The sequence below is a fragment of the Carassius carassius genome, chromosome 19, assembly GCF_963082965.1.
Source record: "Carassius carassius chromosome 19, fCarCar2.1, whole genome shotgun sequence".
NCBI lineage: Eukaryota > Metazoa > Chordata > Actinopteri > Cypriniformes > Cyprinidae > Carassius > Carassius carassius.
The window spans coordinates 15,600,108-15,619,937 of record NC_081773.1 but is presented as its reverse complement, the minus strand read 5'-3'; the positions used below and the strand labels follow the sequence as shown (position 1 = coordinate 15,619,937).

Genomic DNA, 19,830 nt, shown 5'->3' with positions numbered 1-19,830 from the left:
ACAGGAAAATGGATCTTTAAATCCCCAGTTTGGCTGCAGAGAAACACAGTCTTTGTTTGAAATGACAGAGTGAGTCTGCACAGCTACTGCAGAGAGTGATGGGAGCTCAGCGCTTGGGCACAAGCTTACAGCACAATCACTGAACAATCCAAACATCTTATTCACTCCCTGCGATGACACTTCACTAATTATTTGTGACACTGCTGCATTCGGCAGCATGACACTTCATGCTCTTTGAGATGAATTCCTCTATAATTCCTGTTCTTTCTAAATCATATCCCAAAGTGAGAAAACAATTTAAATGAGACTGTTCCAGTGGAGCTTCAGGAACAGCATAACAGGTTTGCTTTAGTGTGTTCAAGTGCCTTGATTCTGGCCATGCTTGAGAGAGCATGGCATAAACAATTTCTGCCCTCCAATAGGGAAAACAGACAACCTGAATTACAAACATGGAGAAAATGGGGAAAAAAGAAGAAGGAACATGAAAGGAAGTGAAATAGGGCAGAAAACGGCAGAAGGGCCTTGGTGATGCTTGGTTTACCCAAACACGCGCTAAACTGACAGGCAGTCTCTACAGACAAATGAGAACAGTGTGTGTGTGCCCCTGTGTTTTTTCTGTGTGGGTTTAGAAACAAAGGCTTCACACTTACAACTTCAAAGTTGGAACATAAAATGATCTGAAGGAATGTAAACAAAGAAGAAAAGGAAAACATTCCCTGAACTTCTCTAAATTCCTAAATAAACAAACTTCCAGCAAAGAGCGGGCATTTTGACAGGGTTGGGCTGCACCAGAGGTTACAAAGAATGTCAATAGAAAAAATAGTTGAACATGGTGTAATATGCAAGCCTTCAGGAAAAGTAGCTAACCTTTTGTTGATTGTCAGAATCTTGAATAGCCACTTCTGTGACTACTGTCCTCTGCTTACCTGATTTTCAAGGTCAGCCTTTTTGTTCTTGTTGGCTTCCAGGGTCTCCTGTAGTTTGGCCAATTTGTCCTGGACCTCCTTCAAAGCAGCCTGTTTCTTCTGGAGGCTCTCCATGGCCACCTTCAGCTTCTCTTCTGCAAGTGCCAACTTCTCTTTCTTAGGGGCCACTACCTTTGCTACTCTGTGAAGGAAAAAAGTTTGCACCATGAAATGGTTCTTATTAATTAACATTTTTACACCTTTAGTTTGTTAAGCTATAACTCACTTATCGTAGGAGTCCATGGCACAGACCCATTTACAGAGCCCCTCTGCAGCAGCAGAGGCCGTGCGGATCTTTTCTGGAACAAAGTCTGGGTTGGTGATGTATTTGTTGCGGATGACGCTCATGTAGTTTGCTGGAATATTGTCTTTATTGTACTCATGAAGGCTCTGGAGAAACTTCATGTCTCCAAGCAGTTTTTTCGCTGGGCCCCAGAAGTCCTCCACCTTCTTGCCAGAGCCTGAGGGGTCTGGGACACGGTCTGGTTTTATGCCTTTTAGGATGCAGATGGCTTCCATCACCAGCTTGACACCAGCTGGAGGATTCTTCATGGATTTAACTAAAGTTATATCCTACAGAGCATGACACAGATTGATTTATTGGATATTGGCAGTATGCAATAGTTAAAAAAATTCAAAGTAAGAACATTCATCAAGTCACCAAGAGACACCTCTGGTGTTTATTACTTAAAGGGATAGTTAACTCAAAAATAAGAATTCAGGTATTTATTTACTCGCACTCATGCCGTTGTAAAGCTGTATGCCATTCTTTCATTTGTGAAACACAAACAAGGATGTTATAAGAGAAATCCTGTTTTTGTACATCCAGTGGACATCAATGGTCACCAAAACTGTTTGGCAGGGCTGGACTGGTAATCTGGCATACCGGGCAAATGCCCGGTGGGGCGACGCACTTGGGAGCCGGTCGATATAATATAATTATTATTATTATTATTTTTTTTTAATTGGCCAACGACCGGCCCATAAAGCAGGGACAGCGGCCCATTGGTTCATTTTCCATACTGACACTGGGCTGGCCCAATCATCTCTTAACAGGCTCCACTCCTCCCCCTCTGTTTCTTGTGTCAGATGCAGTCAGTGGCTCCGAGCCAGAAACAAAAGCACAAGGGAGGTGCGGAGAAGAAAATAATAAAAATTCACCTTGTGCAAAAATAACAGACATGTTTAGTGCTGTAGCTTCAGTTTCCAAGCCTACAGTACCTGACGACATTTTGCAAAAACAGGTGAACATAGCACATGGAGAAGACTAGCCATGGCAGCGCCGGCGGCACCCAGGCAGAGGAGCAGGTGTCTGATAGTGAAGTCAAGGAGGGACAGAGTGAGCAGGAGAGTATAATAGAAATGGTAAGCATGGTAGCTACATGATTAACAGGGAGGGAGTGTTAATCAGTGCGGGTGCAGGAGGATAGTGTGTGTCTGGGCCTGGTTGGGCCACTACGAAGATGATGATTTACCTAAATTAATTAATATTATAAATAAGACAACATAATCGTTGTCGCTATTATAAAATCTGTCAGATTGTCACCTACTGCACTAGCCACTGCACTAGCCACTCAGCTAAAGTCAAATAACACAGCATAAGCTATTTTGCATTGTTTTTGTAGATAGGTTAGCAGAGTTAACTTATTCAATTGCAACTTCGGCTGACTATTCTAATGTTAACCCTTTAAAACCCATAACGGCTGCACGGCCATTCTCTAGAAAAACTTAAATGATGCCATTTGATTATTTTAATTATTACTCACAATGGCTGCGTAAAGGCGCCCACGACGAGTTACACGTTGGAAGAGAGGTAAGTTATGCTGCGTTCCAGACAGGTTTTTGAGCTCGTAAGTCACAATTCAAACCACGACTGACGACTTTGTACCATTCCAGGCAAGTCACGTCAAACTTCCTGGGCACAAGGAATTTCAGCTAGATTATTAATTTTATTGCAAAGTTTCATTGTCCTAAAATCGTTTTTTCGATGTGTACCACTTGCATAAACACTGCTTCCTAGGCAATATTATTCGTAGGGGCTGCCATTGTTGTTTCGCATGCTGTGTGACGTCAGAACTTAGAACTCGAAGCAGATCAATCTAGTACGAGTTCACGGGTGGGAAGTCACGGTTTTGACTGCCGTTCCAGTGCACTTTCATGGGTTTAAGGTTGGAAAAACATGCGTTACAGGTTGCCTGGAATGCGGCATTAGCTAACGCATGATATTTGGGGATTAAAACCCGTCTTGCATTTTGAAAGCTGTATATTTTTGTTTAGCTGTATATTCAACGAAGAAGATACTTTCTAATAATTTTAATTAATTTCCAATATCATTAATATGCAATATTAATGGTGAGTGAATGATATGAATATCATATATATTATTAGGACGTTTTGTGTGAGTAATTTGGTAGTATAGTTTGTTTTTCTTTTTTTATGAGAAGTGTTTCAACAAAGAGAGGTAAATGCTGTTTGGTGTCATATTAAATAGGGTTTTGTGCTCTTTTAAACAAAGTAGCCTATACTTGCAATTGTAAACTAGTTTTTCTGCTGTTTGGTTCATTGACAAAAAAAAAAACATTTCTTTTTAAAATTTGCAGTATTCTACATCCACATTGTATTGGGTTCTAAAGGGTTAACTAGCTTTTATAACATGGAGCACATTGTCCATCTAGAAATCCTGCTCTTCAAGAATACAGGACTATATAACCAAAATGGATCCTTACTAAGTGTACTTTTAATTCTTCCAAATAACTGTAATCATCTCTCTCTCTGTCCTTATGTACAGTCAAGCCAGGTTGAGTTAGCAGTGAAGGAGAGCACCTTTGATCACCAGGGAGTCAGTCAAGAGAGAGTGAGTACACTGGTCCACTTGCACTGGTACACTGGTCTATGGCACTTAGTTCTCAGCTTTGTAGGGGTTTTTGGGAATGGAACAGTAGATATGCATATCTACAGGGACCGCAAGGATGGTGTACTGGTTGGTTGTGTCCGACCGAATGTGGTGGGCCGGTCCGAGCAAAAATGCCAGGGCCCTTTTTTTGCCCCATTCCAGCCCTGCTGTTTGGTTACCAACATTTTTCAAAATGACCTTCTTTTGTGTTCCACAGCAAAAATAAAGTTATACAAGTTTTGATGTTTGCAGTGAATGTTTGCAGAATTTAACTCGCTAGCTCATTCTAGAATGTGTTTCCAAAAACAATCTGAGAGCTCTTTGTTGCTATAAACATTTTGCATGCATCATAAATAATAATTAGTCAGTTGTAGTTTCCTCCAACCTGTGTGGTGAGAGTATTCAAAGCAGCCAATGCAGCTTCCAGAATGGGCACAGCTACCGCCAGATCGGCATCACATTCATCTTTTATGGCCTTGGCAGCCATTGCCTGCTCATTAGCCTCTGCTTCATCCACGCGGACCACTTTCTCGGTCTTGGACACCTCCAAAGACTCTCGCTGGATAACCACCATCATCTCTTCCACCTCTTTACTGGCAACACGCAGCTGAGGCTGAAGGGCCTCCAGCTCTACCTGCATTGTGGACACCTGAGTGGCAGCCGATTCCAACTTCTCGAGACCAACCTCATAACGACTCTTTAGTTTCATGACATCACTGAAACAACAGAGACCAATAACAACATCATCATCACTGGCATAAATAATGCTGCTTATCATATGAAGAGTTCACATGCCAAAATGTGACACAACCTAATTATTCAAACCTAATCAGTCAGTGATTCTAATGTAAAGCCTCTGAGAGCAGGATGACTTACGTTCTTTTTCCCTGGAGTAGATGCTTAAACATAGAGATGAGCTCCAAATAGGAGGTTGGTGTGACATAGTTGTAGCGCTGCAGCTCCGAAAGGAAACATGCAGAGAGATTGATGGTGGATGTGTGGAAGCTTTTGCACATGCTGATACAGCCTTCACGAGCAGTGTCTGTCATTTCAACGTCTTCCAAGAAACGAGACGCCACAGCCTGCAGCGCATCTTCTGGCCAGCTCTTTTGGAACATAATGATTCATACATTTTTGACTGTAACAATGCAAAGTTAAAATTAAACATTAAATAATTCTTAAATCCGTCAAAACAATTTGTTTAAAACAAGTGTTTAACATTTATATCACATTTTGAGGAGGTAAAGTCAACAGAACCAGAGTTATTATTGTCAACTAAAACTAAAATCATAAAAAAGTTACTTGAAATAAAATAAATGTTATCTAAAAAACGTATTATATTTAACTTATTTTATCTTATTTTATTTAATGTTATTTTTTGTGTTTAGTTTAATGTAAAGTACTAAATAGTTAAATCTGTAATAATAAACTGAAAAAAAAAACCCTGATAAAAAATTACTAAACCTTTAAAGGGGTAATGAACTGCCTTTGTTTTTTGTTTTTTATACTGTTCTCTGAGGTCCGAAGATTTTTACATAAAAACATCAGTAATAAAATTTTGTTGTACTCGGAGCCATCTTCATTGTTTGATTTCTACATAGATCTGCACATAAAAACTACATGCGCTCTAGTAAAAACTCATAAAAACTGCATGCGTGAATTGGTGGGCGGGGCTAAACAGACAGGAGGGGGTGATTATCCACACTATTACATCATAGAGTAGAACGTTCCAAAAGCTGTTGTTTTGGCAAATGTCCTTCAATATAAGCTGCTTTAGACTAACAACAAAGTTTTGAGTTCTGAAATGTAAAGGACATTTTTAATAGTACAATGATCTCCTATATAAAAGAAAATAAAGAAAAACTTACCCCTTTAACTAAAATTAAATTAATTATGGAAAATATAAAAATAAAAAAATTATTACAATCTAAAATAGTATATTAATGACTCTAAAAACATTCATGTTCACACCAACCTGAAACCAGTCAATAGTGCAGCAGTTAATGAGAGCAGGGAAACGTCTCAAGCGGCTTCTGAAGGTGTCGCCAATAGGACTCATGGCCAGTACCACATGCAACTGGCTGCGGCAACGCTCCAAAAACATGTTAAAGAGAGCCAGTGGGCTGCCGTCCGTCTGCTTATCACGCTCACGCTGACGGTCCAAGACGCGCATGCGCTCACAAATCTCCTGCTTCTCATCTACGGCAAAGAGATTGGGAACCTCGCCAGTGTTTAAGAGGTTACTCACATCTTCCAAAAATGACTCCAACTTAATTTGGGTGTCTGTGAAGAGGAAGACTCCATGAGTTTCCCCAGATGTCGATTTTTGCATGATGAGTTTGAGGTCATCGCGCCACTCTGTAACCCCATAACTCTTGGAGATCTCCACCTGGAACAGTTCGGCTTCAGCCATGTGGGCGGCCAAGCGTGTCAATGACTGTCGGCCGCTCCCTCCGACTCCTACTAAGAGAGCGTGACCACGGGGCTGTTTGAGAATCCGGGAGATGCGACATACGTGTTCAATGGCGAACCGGAAAAGTACAAGATTCATGGGAGCCTTGCTGATATTGTTGTACTCTTCAAGATGGGACTCCACCACCTGACGGAGCTTCTCAGGGTTACCCACCTCACGGTAATTCCGGTCCTCACCTTTGGGGTCATGGAAATCACAGAACATGAGGCTTCGAAGGTCATCTTCAGTTACATGCCCATCTGCGTCACTGTCCAGATGCTTGAAGAGCTGATGGAAGTCTTCTTTGAGGTGAGACTTGGATACTTCTTGCAGGAAGCCCACCATCCATGCACAATCAGACGGATGCACTAAGCGGTCATAATACACCCTCAAGACCTGCATGAGAGGCATGTTCCACATTAGTTTGTTGTTTTCTATTATGATATGACCTATTCAAATTGTGCTTGCAGTTACCTCATGCACCCATAAGCGTTTTATAGCTGTAGGGTCATCAGCAGTCTCTGGTCGTGATAAGCAGATCCCCTGGATGACACGGGAAAAATCTCGAAGATTAAAAAGGTAGTGGGACTTGGTCGGGGTTGGTAGGAGGTTTTTAGTGGCCTCCTGGTACACAGACATGGTGGCATTGATGATTTGTGAGGTGACGCTGGAGAACGGTTTGGGAAATGGAAATCTGAAAGCAGGTAAAAATAGGAAATGTATTTAAAAAATGAATTTATTTATTAACCACATTGGAATGGAGCACCATTACCTAATGGTCAAGTGCCAGTCCAGAATTCTTGAGAAGATGGTGAACATGGTTTTGTCATCAAATTCATTAATGGTCACTGTGTTGAAATGACGTAAAAATCGAGGAGTCACAGGGTTCCTACCTCCACCTGCATGTGACAATGGACATGATGACATGTAAAAGCAGACTTGTTATCCACTTGTTGGTCATCCTATCATATCAGGCTTGTTAACTTTCTATGCTATAAAAAGTTGCATACAACTATGATTTGCTTCATAATGCTTGACACATTTGTTTTACCAGTAATATTTAACTTTGTTTGATTTATGTGAATTATTTGTCTTTATTTTTATATGCTCCAAAGCAATTTTGGCTTGCTGTACTGAACTAAACACTGCTCTGAAAACTATTTGCTCTGAATAAAAACTGCATTAGCATATACAAATGACAAAAAACTCACCAGGCGGACCCATGGCACACATGATCTGGATGTCCACTAAGTGGATCATGGAGCAGTCCTTCATGTCATACCAGTTCCAGTGGTCGAGCCACTGACGCAGGAGCTCCACTGGAGGCTGGGCTCCATAGGTTTCTCTTGCTGGCATGTTCACATCATCCACAAACACCACCTGATTAAAGTAATCGAAAGGCAAATTAAAAAAGTAAAAAAAAAATGACAGGAATATTTTTTAACATTAAGGTTAATGTAATTTTGAATACTGTAAGATAATGTGCTGTTAATGGTGATTAAATACAGGTGAACTTGTGAATCAGAACACATTTTTTCTCCCAAATAATTTAGAGGCAATTAAGAACTCATTTTCACTTTGCAGTTCGAATTTTGGGCACACATTATGGTCATTAATGGCTTTTGAAATTCTGTTAAGGATTTCTTAGTAAAAATTGATTGAGATTTAATCATAACTACTCCAATAACATAAGGGTATTACCATTTTTCTTCCCAGAGGAGGACCAAACACTCCTTTCCTTCTCTTATCGAGTTTAGACATAATAATATTTTGGGTCTGTGCTGCTGTTGTTTGGGCTGAGAAGTTAATCAACAGAGGACTGTACACATCCTTCTCCAGATGATTCAGCAAAAAGTCCTGTGGGCGAATTGGAGACACTTAATTAGCTCTAGTTAGCACAGATGTTGCATCAAAATTCAGTTTTTTTTTTATCAACACTTCCAACCTTTAGAAGTGTTGAGTAAACTGTTTCAACTATGAACCTGTCACTACCATTAAGAAAGATGATGTAAGATGTACAGATGTACATGAGTCTATAAAACATTTTTATAAAACCGTTGCACCTGACATAATTATGCTTGCATTTCAAATAAGCAAACTGAATAACTAAATATGTGCTAAAAAACATTGCAATATGGATGAATTATATCTCTTTGTAGTTTAACAGTTGACCTAAAGGATGAAAATCAACAACATGCACAACCAACATAAAAGCTTTTATTATGAAACAGCCACATGTCAACTAATTAATGTAAATATATGCACATTTCAGAGAGACCTCATTCATTATAGTTTGAGGAGCCTGTGAGCTGCTCCACTTAAGCCTGACACATACAATTTCTTTCATTCCTTAAAACTCTGTGAAAGAGCCATGTGGCAGAGTGTGAAGAGTGATGATTTAATATTCACGTTCTAAATGAGTGATGAAGTCATCGGCACCTGCAGGCATTTCATACTCAAAACATGCAGACTTTTAGAGTCCTTCATAATTTTGCCAGAGAATCACAAGGGGGAAATTGTGAAAAAATTTAACAGGAAGAGAAGGCAGAGTGGGAACATGTGAAGTAAGTGGGTAAGTGACTAGAAAGAATGAAAGATTATGAAAGATCCTATTAAAACTAGTTCTAAAATAAATATGGATTTTGAACAACATTACTCAGTTTCTTCAGTCTTTTCAAAACACAAGATGAGATCTCTAAACTCCGAACTATGGTCTGGCCAGTGTTGGGAAAGTTCACTTTCTACATGAACTAGTTCAAAGTTCAATTCACAAATTTTAAAATGAACTAGTTCAGTTCATAGTTCAAACTACAAAATTTTGAACTAAAGTTCACAGTTCCAAAAATGAACTAGTTCATAGTTCTTTTTTTCCATATGTTGCTGCGAGCTATTATTTTTCAAAATTATTGCCACAGCCCATATAGAATCACAGACAGCAATTATTTTATCAGTTTTAACAATGAAGCTATGCGTCAGATTTCATCTTCATATCCAATTTTGAATCCTTATCCAAGCAGGGTTTACATTAGCATTGAGGGGACAGCATTTCCCTATTGTTGCTTTAATGCTTTGTCTCCCATTCTCACCGACCTTGTCATAAACATCATAAAATTCTTTTAAATGATCATACGCCTTCTTGCTACATGCTGCTGTCGTTTGCTGTTTTTTTTTTTTTGATGACGCGTCACGCATGCGGCGGACGGCGGTGTGACACTGGTGGCTGGTGTTGCCAGATTGGGTGTTTTTCCGCTACATATTAAGACCTGTTTACGGTGTGTTTTAGCCGGATTTTCGCCTGGAAGGCTCTATAGAAATCTGGCACCCTATTGAACGAAGTTAACCTGAGAGAGCGTGCCGTTCACAGACACCAGAATGAACGAGTTCACAGTAACGTTCATCAGGCATTAATACAGCACGTTCAGTTCACGTTCGCCCAAAATATGAACGAGTTCATGAACTATCGTTCAATGAACGCGTTCAGGCACAACACTGGGTCTGGCACACATCACCATTGTGACGGCTGAGATTTGGGGCCCTATTTTAACAATCTAAAGTGTAAAGTGTAAAGTTTGCTATTTTAACGAAGGAAAAATGGTTGGCGCACACAGGCGCATGGTCTAAACGGGTTGTCCCTATTCTCTTAATGAGTAATGGGTGTAATTTGGCAAGTGCAAAGACAGAACACGTCTTGAAACTACGAGATGACACTAATTCTGATACATGTGATGACTATCCATTATGACATGTAGGCATATATATATATATATAAATATATATATATATATATATAAATATATATATATATATATATATATATATATATATATATATATATATTTAGCCTACAAAAAAAAATCTTATGCATTGCAATCCTTTAATTTTTAATAGTTGGCATGTTTGTGTGCTGCTGTGCGTCCCTGTGTTTAATAAGCAGTGTGTACGCTCTTTAAATAACAAAGAAAAAACATTGCGTCAGACTTTAGACCAGGTTTGAGTTGGTCTATGGCGCAGTCTATTTTCAACTCCTTAAAATAGCAATGTGCCAGCAATGCGCCTGAACACATCTCTTTTTTAGACCAGCACGCCCATGGGTGCAAAAATGCCGTGGCGCTGGACGGGAAAATTAAAACTAGTAAACACACTTGCACTGCGTCCTGCATCGCATTGCGCCGGGTGTATTATAGGGCCCTTTGTGTTGATGCCATCCATGTGTATTTAAAACAAAAGCATAATGATTCCGGTAATAGATGAATCTGTTTGACTTTCTAACCATGTCACCGACCAAAATAAAAGCATTGAGTGTGTTCAGCTTTTATGGAAAGGGGGTGGGGAAGCACGGTGGACCACAGCTGGTCTTGAACAATTGACTGATTTATCATTAGTCATCCCTGAATGCACACACATTCAAGATCATGTTAGAGGTTTCGTGCTCAGCTGGGCAAGGTGGAATGTAGGTAGAGACAGTTGCGTAATGCCTTATTTTCTTTTGGATGGGGGCACCAGTGGCACTTTCTAGGATAGGTGAGCTTATACAGGGCCAAAAGGCAACAGACACCTTTATGACATGTTTGTCTAGTTCATTTTTAATTCAGTGGTCAAGGGACAAAAGTTCAAATCCTTACTAAATACATAATACTTAGTAAACGGCAGCGTGTCTCAGTGAGTTATTTTAATAATTTTGAAATGCCTGAGCCAAAGTCCATAATCAAAACAATTTGGTATAATCACCTCCCATAACTTTTTTCACAGGACTGCATTCCAAAACTTCAGGAAACTAAAAGCAAGATACGATGAGAGTGTTTGCTACTGTGTTTCACCTGGCAAAACATTTATTATGGAGCAAAAAATTACTATTGATTTTTTTGTACTTTTTTACTATTGATACTCTTTTTGCGAATATGTTAAATGCGCAACTTTTGATGAAAACATTGCTAATTTGAACTAATTAATGCTGAACTGAGTTTTAATCATTACATCGCTCTGAACTGCAGTAAATTCTCCTCATGGCACAATCAGAATTATGCAGGAAATATAAAATATATCACAGAATGCAATGCAAAATTTTATGTGTTAATTTCATACAATTTAAGTGTTACAATTGTGTGTCTGCCATTATTTTTTATTAACTAATGAACATATTATGTAATTATTTCAATAAAAATTTTAATGAGTGGAAAGTCATTGGTAGACTGATATTCATGGTGGTTAAAAAACCCTGAAAGACTCACAAGAATGTAGACGCTCTTGCCAGTCCCTGTGGGGCCGACAAAGACAGTGGGCTTCTGATGAGTGATGAGCAGCTTCATGAGAGCAGTGTAGCGCACAGTGTTCTCCGTAGGCACAATTATTTCGTTGAACTGCACATCTTTGGGGATGGGGGCCAAAGCCTTCAGCTCCTCAGTCCACAACTCCCATCTGCCTGGACCCTGTTAGAGTATCATTGTTCATGTAAATCATTTTTTAATAAATAACAATTTCAATAAATCTTCTCGTTAGTTTTGTTTTCCTGTCCTTCTGTGTGTTTTAAACAACAGTGTATATTAACACTGCATTGTTTTCAATTCCACCATTATGACACCCTTTGAAATCTCTTCATGGTGCACTCTTTTGTAGATGTCTTACACTGACCACAAAATAATTATGGGCTTGTTCATGGTCCTGTCTGCTCAGAACAAAAGGCTTTTATCTACAGCAGAAAAATGTAAGCAATGGATAATCCATTTCTTCTCTAATAAATGACATTTTCAGCATTTAATGAGGCATGAAATTGGCAAATTAGTCCAGGTTATGCCTGAAGTTTTATTACACAGAGATAAAGCTTGTGATTTACAACAAATAATAAGACAGATTACCTCATTCAGGATGAGGAAGGTGTGCTTCCTCAGCAAAGAGTGAATTTGCTTATTAGGATTTCAGGACAAAAAATACAAATAATCCAATTCAAAAGCCTCAAGCTCCAGGAATTAAGTGGTTGATTTTACACTTTGAATGTAATCTAAATATAGAGCTAGCCAAGATGGCATTTTAATACTAAACCAGGCTGGATATTAGAATTGCACAATTGCTTTCTAGAAAGCCAAATTGGGAAACCATCTTTGAGAAGCTGCAGGAAAGATCATTCTAATTAATACAGATACTATAGATACAATATGTAATAATTATTGCAATGATATTAACTTTTGAATCTAATATTACCTACATAAAATGTATTATTACTTCTTTAAAATAATTTCACATATATATATATATATGAGAACATATATATGAATCTGATCCTTGACTCTTCATCAAATGGTTTATGACATAACATGTAAATGGGCTTTAGTTAAAAATGGATGTGAATTGATCAAAAAAGTGTATATCGTAGGTCCTATAACTTGTTACTACATTTTGACTCTTTATATACAACAATTAACCATGCTTTATTCTAAATCGTCCTTTGATTTGTTAAATGACTAATAATCCATGTACTGAAACAATGTAAGGATGAATGTACAGTAATTATTAAAGAGTTAACAGAATGCCGTTTAGAAACGGGAATTAATAGATTTAGATTGAGTGCAGTCTTTCACATATTAGGACATCAACTTTGAAAAAGTATTTCACGTCAGCTACCTAATTACCCCCCAAAATTTAGGACAGGAAAAAAAATAACTTCCCAGAAGAGCCCAATCTGTTTCTCACTACATACTGTATCCACCCAAGTGTGTTGAAGAAACTTCCTGACCTCTTTGAGGAAGCGGTATTCATAGAGCGTGCCCTCAGTGGGTAAAGGCACCGTCAGCTGCTTGGCGGGAGGTTCCACGTGCTCCAGAATTCCATGGCGTGTGCGCGTCTCTTCACTAAGACCACCTGCCAGCATCTCCCTCACCAAGCCATCAAATTTTACCCTTCCTGCTTCAGTGCAGCTGGCCCCGACTGACCACACAAGGCAAAAAACAAAGATGCCCTACACAGAAAGAAAGAAAAACAATGTTTGCATGGAACAGGAGGGGTCAAAGCTAGTGGCACTTTGATTTGACTAACAAACAGCTCAGTAACATCATAATGTTGTCCTCTGATAAGCCCATTTTTAGGTATCATTATGATATGATACTATCATATATTGGGTTTTTAATACAATTTCTAAATCCTTACTTCCTCTGTTGTTGTTTTTAATCACTACGACCCAGTGCTGACCTTCCCAGCCCTACTAATCCAATCAATTATTCAAAAATATTCCTTTACAAACTCAATTGCTCCTTTGGATCAATCGGCTACAGCAATGACAATCTATACAAACACAATTGATTTGGGGCAAAATGCTTTGTGCTCTTTTGGTGTAAACAAACAAGCAAAAAAAAAAAAGTTTTAAGAATGTGCAATACTCTGATGACCAACTAGGAGGAAGCTAAAAAAGTCATTCCTATCTGGGCGGAGGGAGACTTTCTAAGAATTGATCCTGTACAGGCTAATCAATGAGACTCTCCATCTAGGTTGGCAGTTTTTGACCTACTGATATGATCATCGTCTCAGAGGAGCAGATGGAGAAAGATTATTACCTTTAGAGGAGAAATGCAGACAGTATTGACAGACTTCAGACAGCACAAAAAATGGCAAAAGTTGCCTTTGGCTTAAGAGATGACCTTTCAGGGCACTAAAGCTAAGATTTTTGTAAGAAACAATTAATATGAAAACTTTGCAGTGGACCACACAAACTGAAAAAAAAAAACGTACATGCTTGTGAGGACTAAGTAAAACTAAACAAACTACATTTCAATTCATTAGCCATGAGATGAAATTGAAATAAAAAGATGAGGTCCATGAGATATGGACAATACAGTATATCCAGTATATGGCATTTCTCCTACGTAGTTATAACCTTCTACGTCCTCTACTAATGCATATTAAAACTCCAGCACATACTAATTTATCACAATTAGATTTTGAAAATTTCTGATGAAAATGTAAGTGGTGCCTTTGCAAACCAAACCTTGATGCAAGGTGTTGTGGATGGTTGCTAGTACATTGCTACTACATTGTGTTTGCAAAGACATTTTGCTTGGTTGTTAGTGAACTGCCTCGGTGCGGGCTCAGCAGAAGTGTGGATTGATTTCTGCTACATAGAGAAAGCTGCAAGCATTGAGTGTCCAACATTCCACAATTCATCTTTTTTACTTTTTATCTCCTTACCTCAAGCCAGGAGCACACATCTCTCTCACTCATCCCCTTCATCTGGCTCTCCTCTCTGAACTCATCCATCATGCAGTCCATCAGATTCATCAGAGACCTCACCAGGCTCGTGTTGGAAGTAGGAGATAATTCCTGAATGCCGACACAAAACACACTCCATTAGTCCGGACCAAGAACCCGTGGCTAAGTGATTAGTGGTATGCCATTATACTGGGCAAGACTATCTTAAAGGTACGCAAGACATGCTGTGATTTTGGTTTGCACTGTGAGATAATAAATAATAGCTGGCTAGACAAAAATGACAAAAAAGTGTTTGAAGAAATGTTGCATTAAATGAGTGGAAGAAAATGCTAGTTTGTCAGGCAAAAACTGTATTAATCAAAGTTCACTGTAAGCACTAAGAGACAAAACAGGACTGTCAAGTAAATTAGCATTTAAAAAAAGAAAGCATATAATTAGTGCTTTATCCCATTCAGAGCTCAATGCTTGCATCCAAGCACAAATTAACCTCTAATTGCAGAAGCATGTTATTATTAGGAAAGAAAATGCTGTATGTAATGTCTGCCATTAATTGAGACCATGCAGGAATTTCATATTCATTCCAGAGTAATAATTATGTCATATAAAAACTAATGGAGTTCTTTTTTGTAGTACCACTGCATGTTTATGAAAAGAGGTTACAAACTCTTCTTCCAGCTTTACCTAAATTTTAGTAAGACCAGGAACAAGACAGGGAGGAAACAGGAAATATTCAGACAGTTTAAAGAAAATATAAACGATCTACAGTCGTCATCACGAAATAAAAATAATAAACAAATAATAAACAAAATAAACCTCAAGGCTATCAGTAATCAGTACCCAATGCAAAGTTGAAGGGACTTGTAACATCCTAAAGGGGTTTATTTTGAGCTTAAGAGAATAGGGAACTGGCTGAAATAATTTGTCAATGAGAAGAATAACAATTTATGAATGTGCAATTTAATATTAGATTAATTAATGACGCCTTTTAATTCTGTGGCAAAGCACTCCTCATTATTTGCAGCATAGTTACAGCTGTACCTTAGTGCCTTTGCGGATGAGCTGAAGACATGCTGGCATCATGCGGTCAAAAAGGCCAGTGATGAGGTCTTTGTGCATGGAGCTCAGAGTAGACGGCAAAGTGTTGAACCAAGACAGCATCAGAGGCCGCCATCCCAACATGTGAGGCTCCATGTAGATCATACCACAGCGAGATACCTGCACAGAAAGCACTAACGTCCCAGCTTGATAAAAGAACAGATACACTACATTTTTGTGGAAACTGTTTATTTTTTTTTTGAAAAAATTTTTTTTTTTTTTTTTTAGCATTCTTTGATGTACAGAAACTTTTGATCAATTTAATGCATTCTGGCTGAATAAAAGTATTAATTTCTTAATCATACTGACCCCAAACTTCTGAACAGTAACATTTGACTACGTGACTTTTGTAAATATCAAGAAACAAGCAAACAGCACTCATTACCACAGCAGTCCTTTCTAAAGGATGTGGACACAACTCCAAAGGGTACAAAACATTTTATATATTGCTTAGCCACCTGGAATGGTGCATAGTTCAAACAAATTGCATTTTATTCATCTGCACAGCAGCTGCACTGGGTTACAAATAAAGATATAGGTCCTCTGTGCTTAATAATTTGATGAATAGCACATCATCAAGGTTACGAGATGGAAACAGCTGTCGGAAAGTGGCTCCCACGAAAGGCCCATGTGAATGGTAGAGGTGTAAGTGAATTGCAAACTGGGCACTTATGCACAGGTGTTAAGCCGGAGGAGACATCTGGGCCAAGCATGACCTCGAGAGCACGTTAGCTTGTTCAACTGAATTCTCATTGAACTTTGGTCTAGTTTGCAGCAGGACATATGAGTCAAGCATCAATATATAAAAAGGAGGAGAGCAAGACAGAAATTGCCAGAGACAGATATGGGCCAAAGGGAGATGGTTTATGCTATAGCCAGGCCTCTTTCGTTTTCTGTCAAAGCGAGACAAGATATTCACACAAATTTGATCTCTGTCTCACTCTTTCCCTCTGGCTCTGTCTCCAGCATCTTCTTTGATCTGATCTGGTGACAGTCGCAAACAACCAAAAAAAAAACATGCAGACAATCAAACACACACACACACACACACACACACACACACTCTTTCCTTATCCATAACATGCTTGTTTAATCTCTGTCATCATCATCCATTCTTCTGAATCAGAGCCTTCTTCCCACACTGGGCCAGAAAAAGCTGGGATCCACAACAATAGGAACCTTTCCTCAGGCTGGGATGTGTGAGGCAAAATCTCTGTCAGATAAAAAGCCATCTTAGGAGAAGACACTGAGATAAATAAGGGGAGGAAATCGCGTTGGTGTTTCTGAAAAACGAAAATCCAGTAGCGACATGCCATTATGCCATTTTTGAGTAGGCTGGGAGAGGGGAGCGTGGTAACGCCAGTGAATTGGTAAGTCCTCTTTTGACAGGTTTACTGAATGACAACAACAATCTCATTTGATGGTCTACTTTCTTTTCTTTTCTTTTTTTCAAAACATCAAAGGTAGCCTCAGAGATGTCTTGTCTGATAAAGATAAAACAAAATGCGTTGGGAAATGTGAGGATTTTTTCATCAAATTTCATCATTTTTATACTGTATTGAAAAGAAATAAATTTGTGCAATGTAGGTTTGCCTTTGTAGGTGGAATATATTAAAGCCACTTATTATTGGAATGTATTGCAAATGCCTGCTAAAGCGATCCCAAAGTTAGAAACAAGTGGATGAAGTTTTTTTTTTTTAAGATTCATGATCCTTACAGTCTTTCGATCTTACTGATCTTAGCCTGTCACAGTAATGTCATGTCATGTAATGGAGGCCTTGCAAAGAGGCTTTTATAAAAGGTTGAGGCTGTTATAAACTAAATTGGAAACATTTACAGCCATTGTATGAGCCCCAGAGCAAAGCAGAATATTAAAAATTGAAAAAAAAAATTAGAATATCACTATAATCGTAGTGCACAATCTAAAGGGGAGGTCACACTACACTTTTCTTCCTACTGACATCCATTCATAGAACTGCAAAGATGAGACACTGGAAACACAGGCTTGTATGTCACAATATAACACAGAGTAACCTCTCAGATAAATTAAAGGAAACAAATGTTTTAAGCTTCATGTTTGCACCAGTGCAGAATAGTGCTGCAGACTGTATATTTTTAAATTTTGTATTTACTATTAATTGTCATATGTTGACTTTGTTTTTTAAAAAAAGATGCCCGCAGAGTGTGACATGCATATCTCGACTGTTGTGGTATCAGAAGAAATTCTGCATGCTCAGTGTGATCCACATGCTAAACCACATAGCTATCACTGAAATGGTCATCTTACCGTGGCTGGTGAAGCCACCTCCAGGTCCATGGGCTCAAAGATAAGGCTCATCTGTGGGGACATCTGGATGATCTCTCCACTCATGAGACAAAGCTTCTTGTTGTCATCCAGTACAGTGTTCATGTTTTCAATCCACACTGCGTCCACAGGCCCATCAAAAATCAGCCAGTTTCTGTCAGGACTCTGGTGGGGAAGCAGCAGGAAGTCACTTCAGACTCATATCGAACAATCTAACTTCAACTTTGCTGTGTGTGCTGTGGCTGTGTTTCAATAAAATAGGTATAACTGCACATCATTTATTTTTTTACCACTTGGAAAATTAGAGCTCACTGGCATAATACTTTTTGCTGTAGAAAAAAGTAAGACCACCATTTTTCCTATCATTTTCTAAAAGTTGTTCTGAATGTCTTAAGTTAAAAATGAGGGTAACTAACAGTTCTCAAATAGAAGAAAAATAATTATACTATTATACTATACTAAATTTCAACAATCTCACATTTGTTTAAGCTTAAAATGATTGCATTATTTTAAACTAGTTCTTTCTACCGATAGTTTTTCCCACTAAAACGACCTAAATTTTGTAACATGTCTTCATAGCGTCCAGCAAAAACAGCGGCAATCAAATATGAAACTAAGTTGGAAGCAAACATTTGACACCTGTCTGCTCTTATTATGTTCCGTTTTATTCCTCAATTACAGCTATTAGAGGATCTAGGTTCGCTCCCCCCTTCTTGCTGTGCCAAAGACAATGCTCTACCATGTCTTCTGCCAACAACTGTTTTAATGTAAACACTTCTATTGTAAGCCGGTGAAACAAAGCTTCAAACTGTAATCCTTTGTAAATGAGGGTAGAACAACATTAAAGTCAGTGGGTAAAAGATGACACAGATTTAGGCTTAGTGTTACCATGGTGAAGAAAGAGAGCTGCAGATTTCAAGCAGACAGCACTACTGTATGTGAATGTTCTTTGTGTTGAGATAGCTTTAGATTGAAGGCAGTGAATTTAATGTTCAATGCTATTTATGGATCTAGTAGTGACTAAACTCTGACAGGAGACTAGTTTTCTAAACATGGAGAGACATTATTACTTTTTACTAAATCTTACGCAATGTGCACTAAATGTGATGAAGCAAGGGATGGATGGATGAACAGATGAGCATAGAGAAGTAGATAATATTACTGATGCATAGAAGGAGGGAGGGATAAATGTATTGATGGATTAAAGAATGGATGGATGATGGAGGGAGGGAGAGATGAATCAATGGATGAATGGATAGAGGTATAGACAGAAAGATGTATGGATGAATAAATGGACAAATAAGATGACTGTATTGGTAAATGTACCTGGGAAGTGGCGAATGCTCTGTAGCTGACAGCCAAGATGCCATCTGACCACTCATGGGACACAGGATCAAACTGTCCATACAGCTGGCCCATAGTGATAGACTTTGGGTTGATAACGGTAATCTGAACCCTGTTCTCCTCCATCAGTTTCTGCATTCAAATCAGATTAAGTTTGATTGATACTAGAACACAACACTTCCACAACTTTTTGCAGCACTGTTCTCAATTGCATCATATTAGCATGTGTATGAATGTGCTTCACTGCAGTGATTTATAGCAGTACCATCACTAAATGTGTTGTCTGTTCTCTGACAACACAAGAAATCACATTTCCTTTCTATAAAAACATTTTACTGACTTTTTAAGTGTTCTATTATGCAAAAAGAGCAGTTTGTATTGTGGTATTGGGATACAAATTCACATCCAGTTGGAACTGTTTGAGGAATGTGGGAGTCTTTGAGACTTTGGGAGTTCACATCCTCTGGGTACAAGAAAAAGAAAGTACTCGAAAACAGTCAATAAAAGAACAAAAGTTTGAATCTTATGTAACAGTCATACAATGCTGGATGCAGAAAGTTCTACTCCCACTGTGACGGTTTGA

General features: G+C 38.6%; 1 protein-coding gene across 1 annotated transcript in view; it reads right to left on the bottom strand.

The window, feature by feature from the left end:
* The window catches only part of dnah7 (dynein, axonemal, heavy chain 7), a 68,833-nt gene that overhangs the window by 23,000 nt on the left and 26,003 nt on the right, over positions 1 to 19,830 (bottom strand). Inside the window, exons 32-46 of the mRNA XM_059499967.1 lie at positions 19,230 to 19,379; positions 17,886 to 18,068; positions 15,542 to 15,718; positions 14,483 to 14,614; positions 13,038 to 13,259; positions 11,539 to 11,736; positions 8,012 to 8,167; positions 7,522 to 7,690; positions 7,083 to 7,209; positions 6,785 to 7,004; positions 5,834 to 6,706; positions 4,735 to 4,964; positions 4,244 to 4,574; positions 1,192 to 1,538; positions 927 to 1,107 (exon numbers count right to left, since the gene is read on the bottom strand). Of these exons, the coding sequence (XP_059355950.1) occupies positions 927 to 1,107; positions 1,192 to 1,538; positions 4,244 to 4,574; positions 4,735 to 4,964; positions 5,834 to 6,706; positions 6,785 to 7,004; positions 7,083 to 7,209; positions 7,522 to 7,690; positions 8,012 to 8,167; positions 11,539 to 11,736; positions 13,038 to 13,259; positions 14,483 to 14,614; positions 15,542 to 15,718; positions 17,886 to 18,068; positions 19,230 to 19,379 (3,696 nt within the window). The remainder of the gene's footprint in view (positions 1 to 926; positions 1,108 to 1,191; positions 1,539 to 4,243; positions 4,575 to 4,734; positions 4,965 to 5,833; positions 6,707 to 6,784; positions 7,005 to 7,082; positions 7,210 to 7,521; positions 7,691 to 8,011; positions 8,168 to 11,538; positions 11,737 to 13,037; positions 13,260 to 14,482; positions 14,615 to 15,541; positions 15,719 to 17,885; positions 18,069 to 19,229; positions 19,380 to 19,830) is intronic.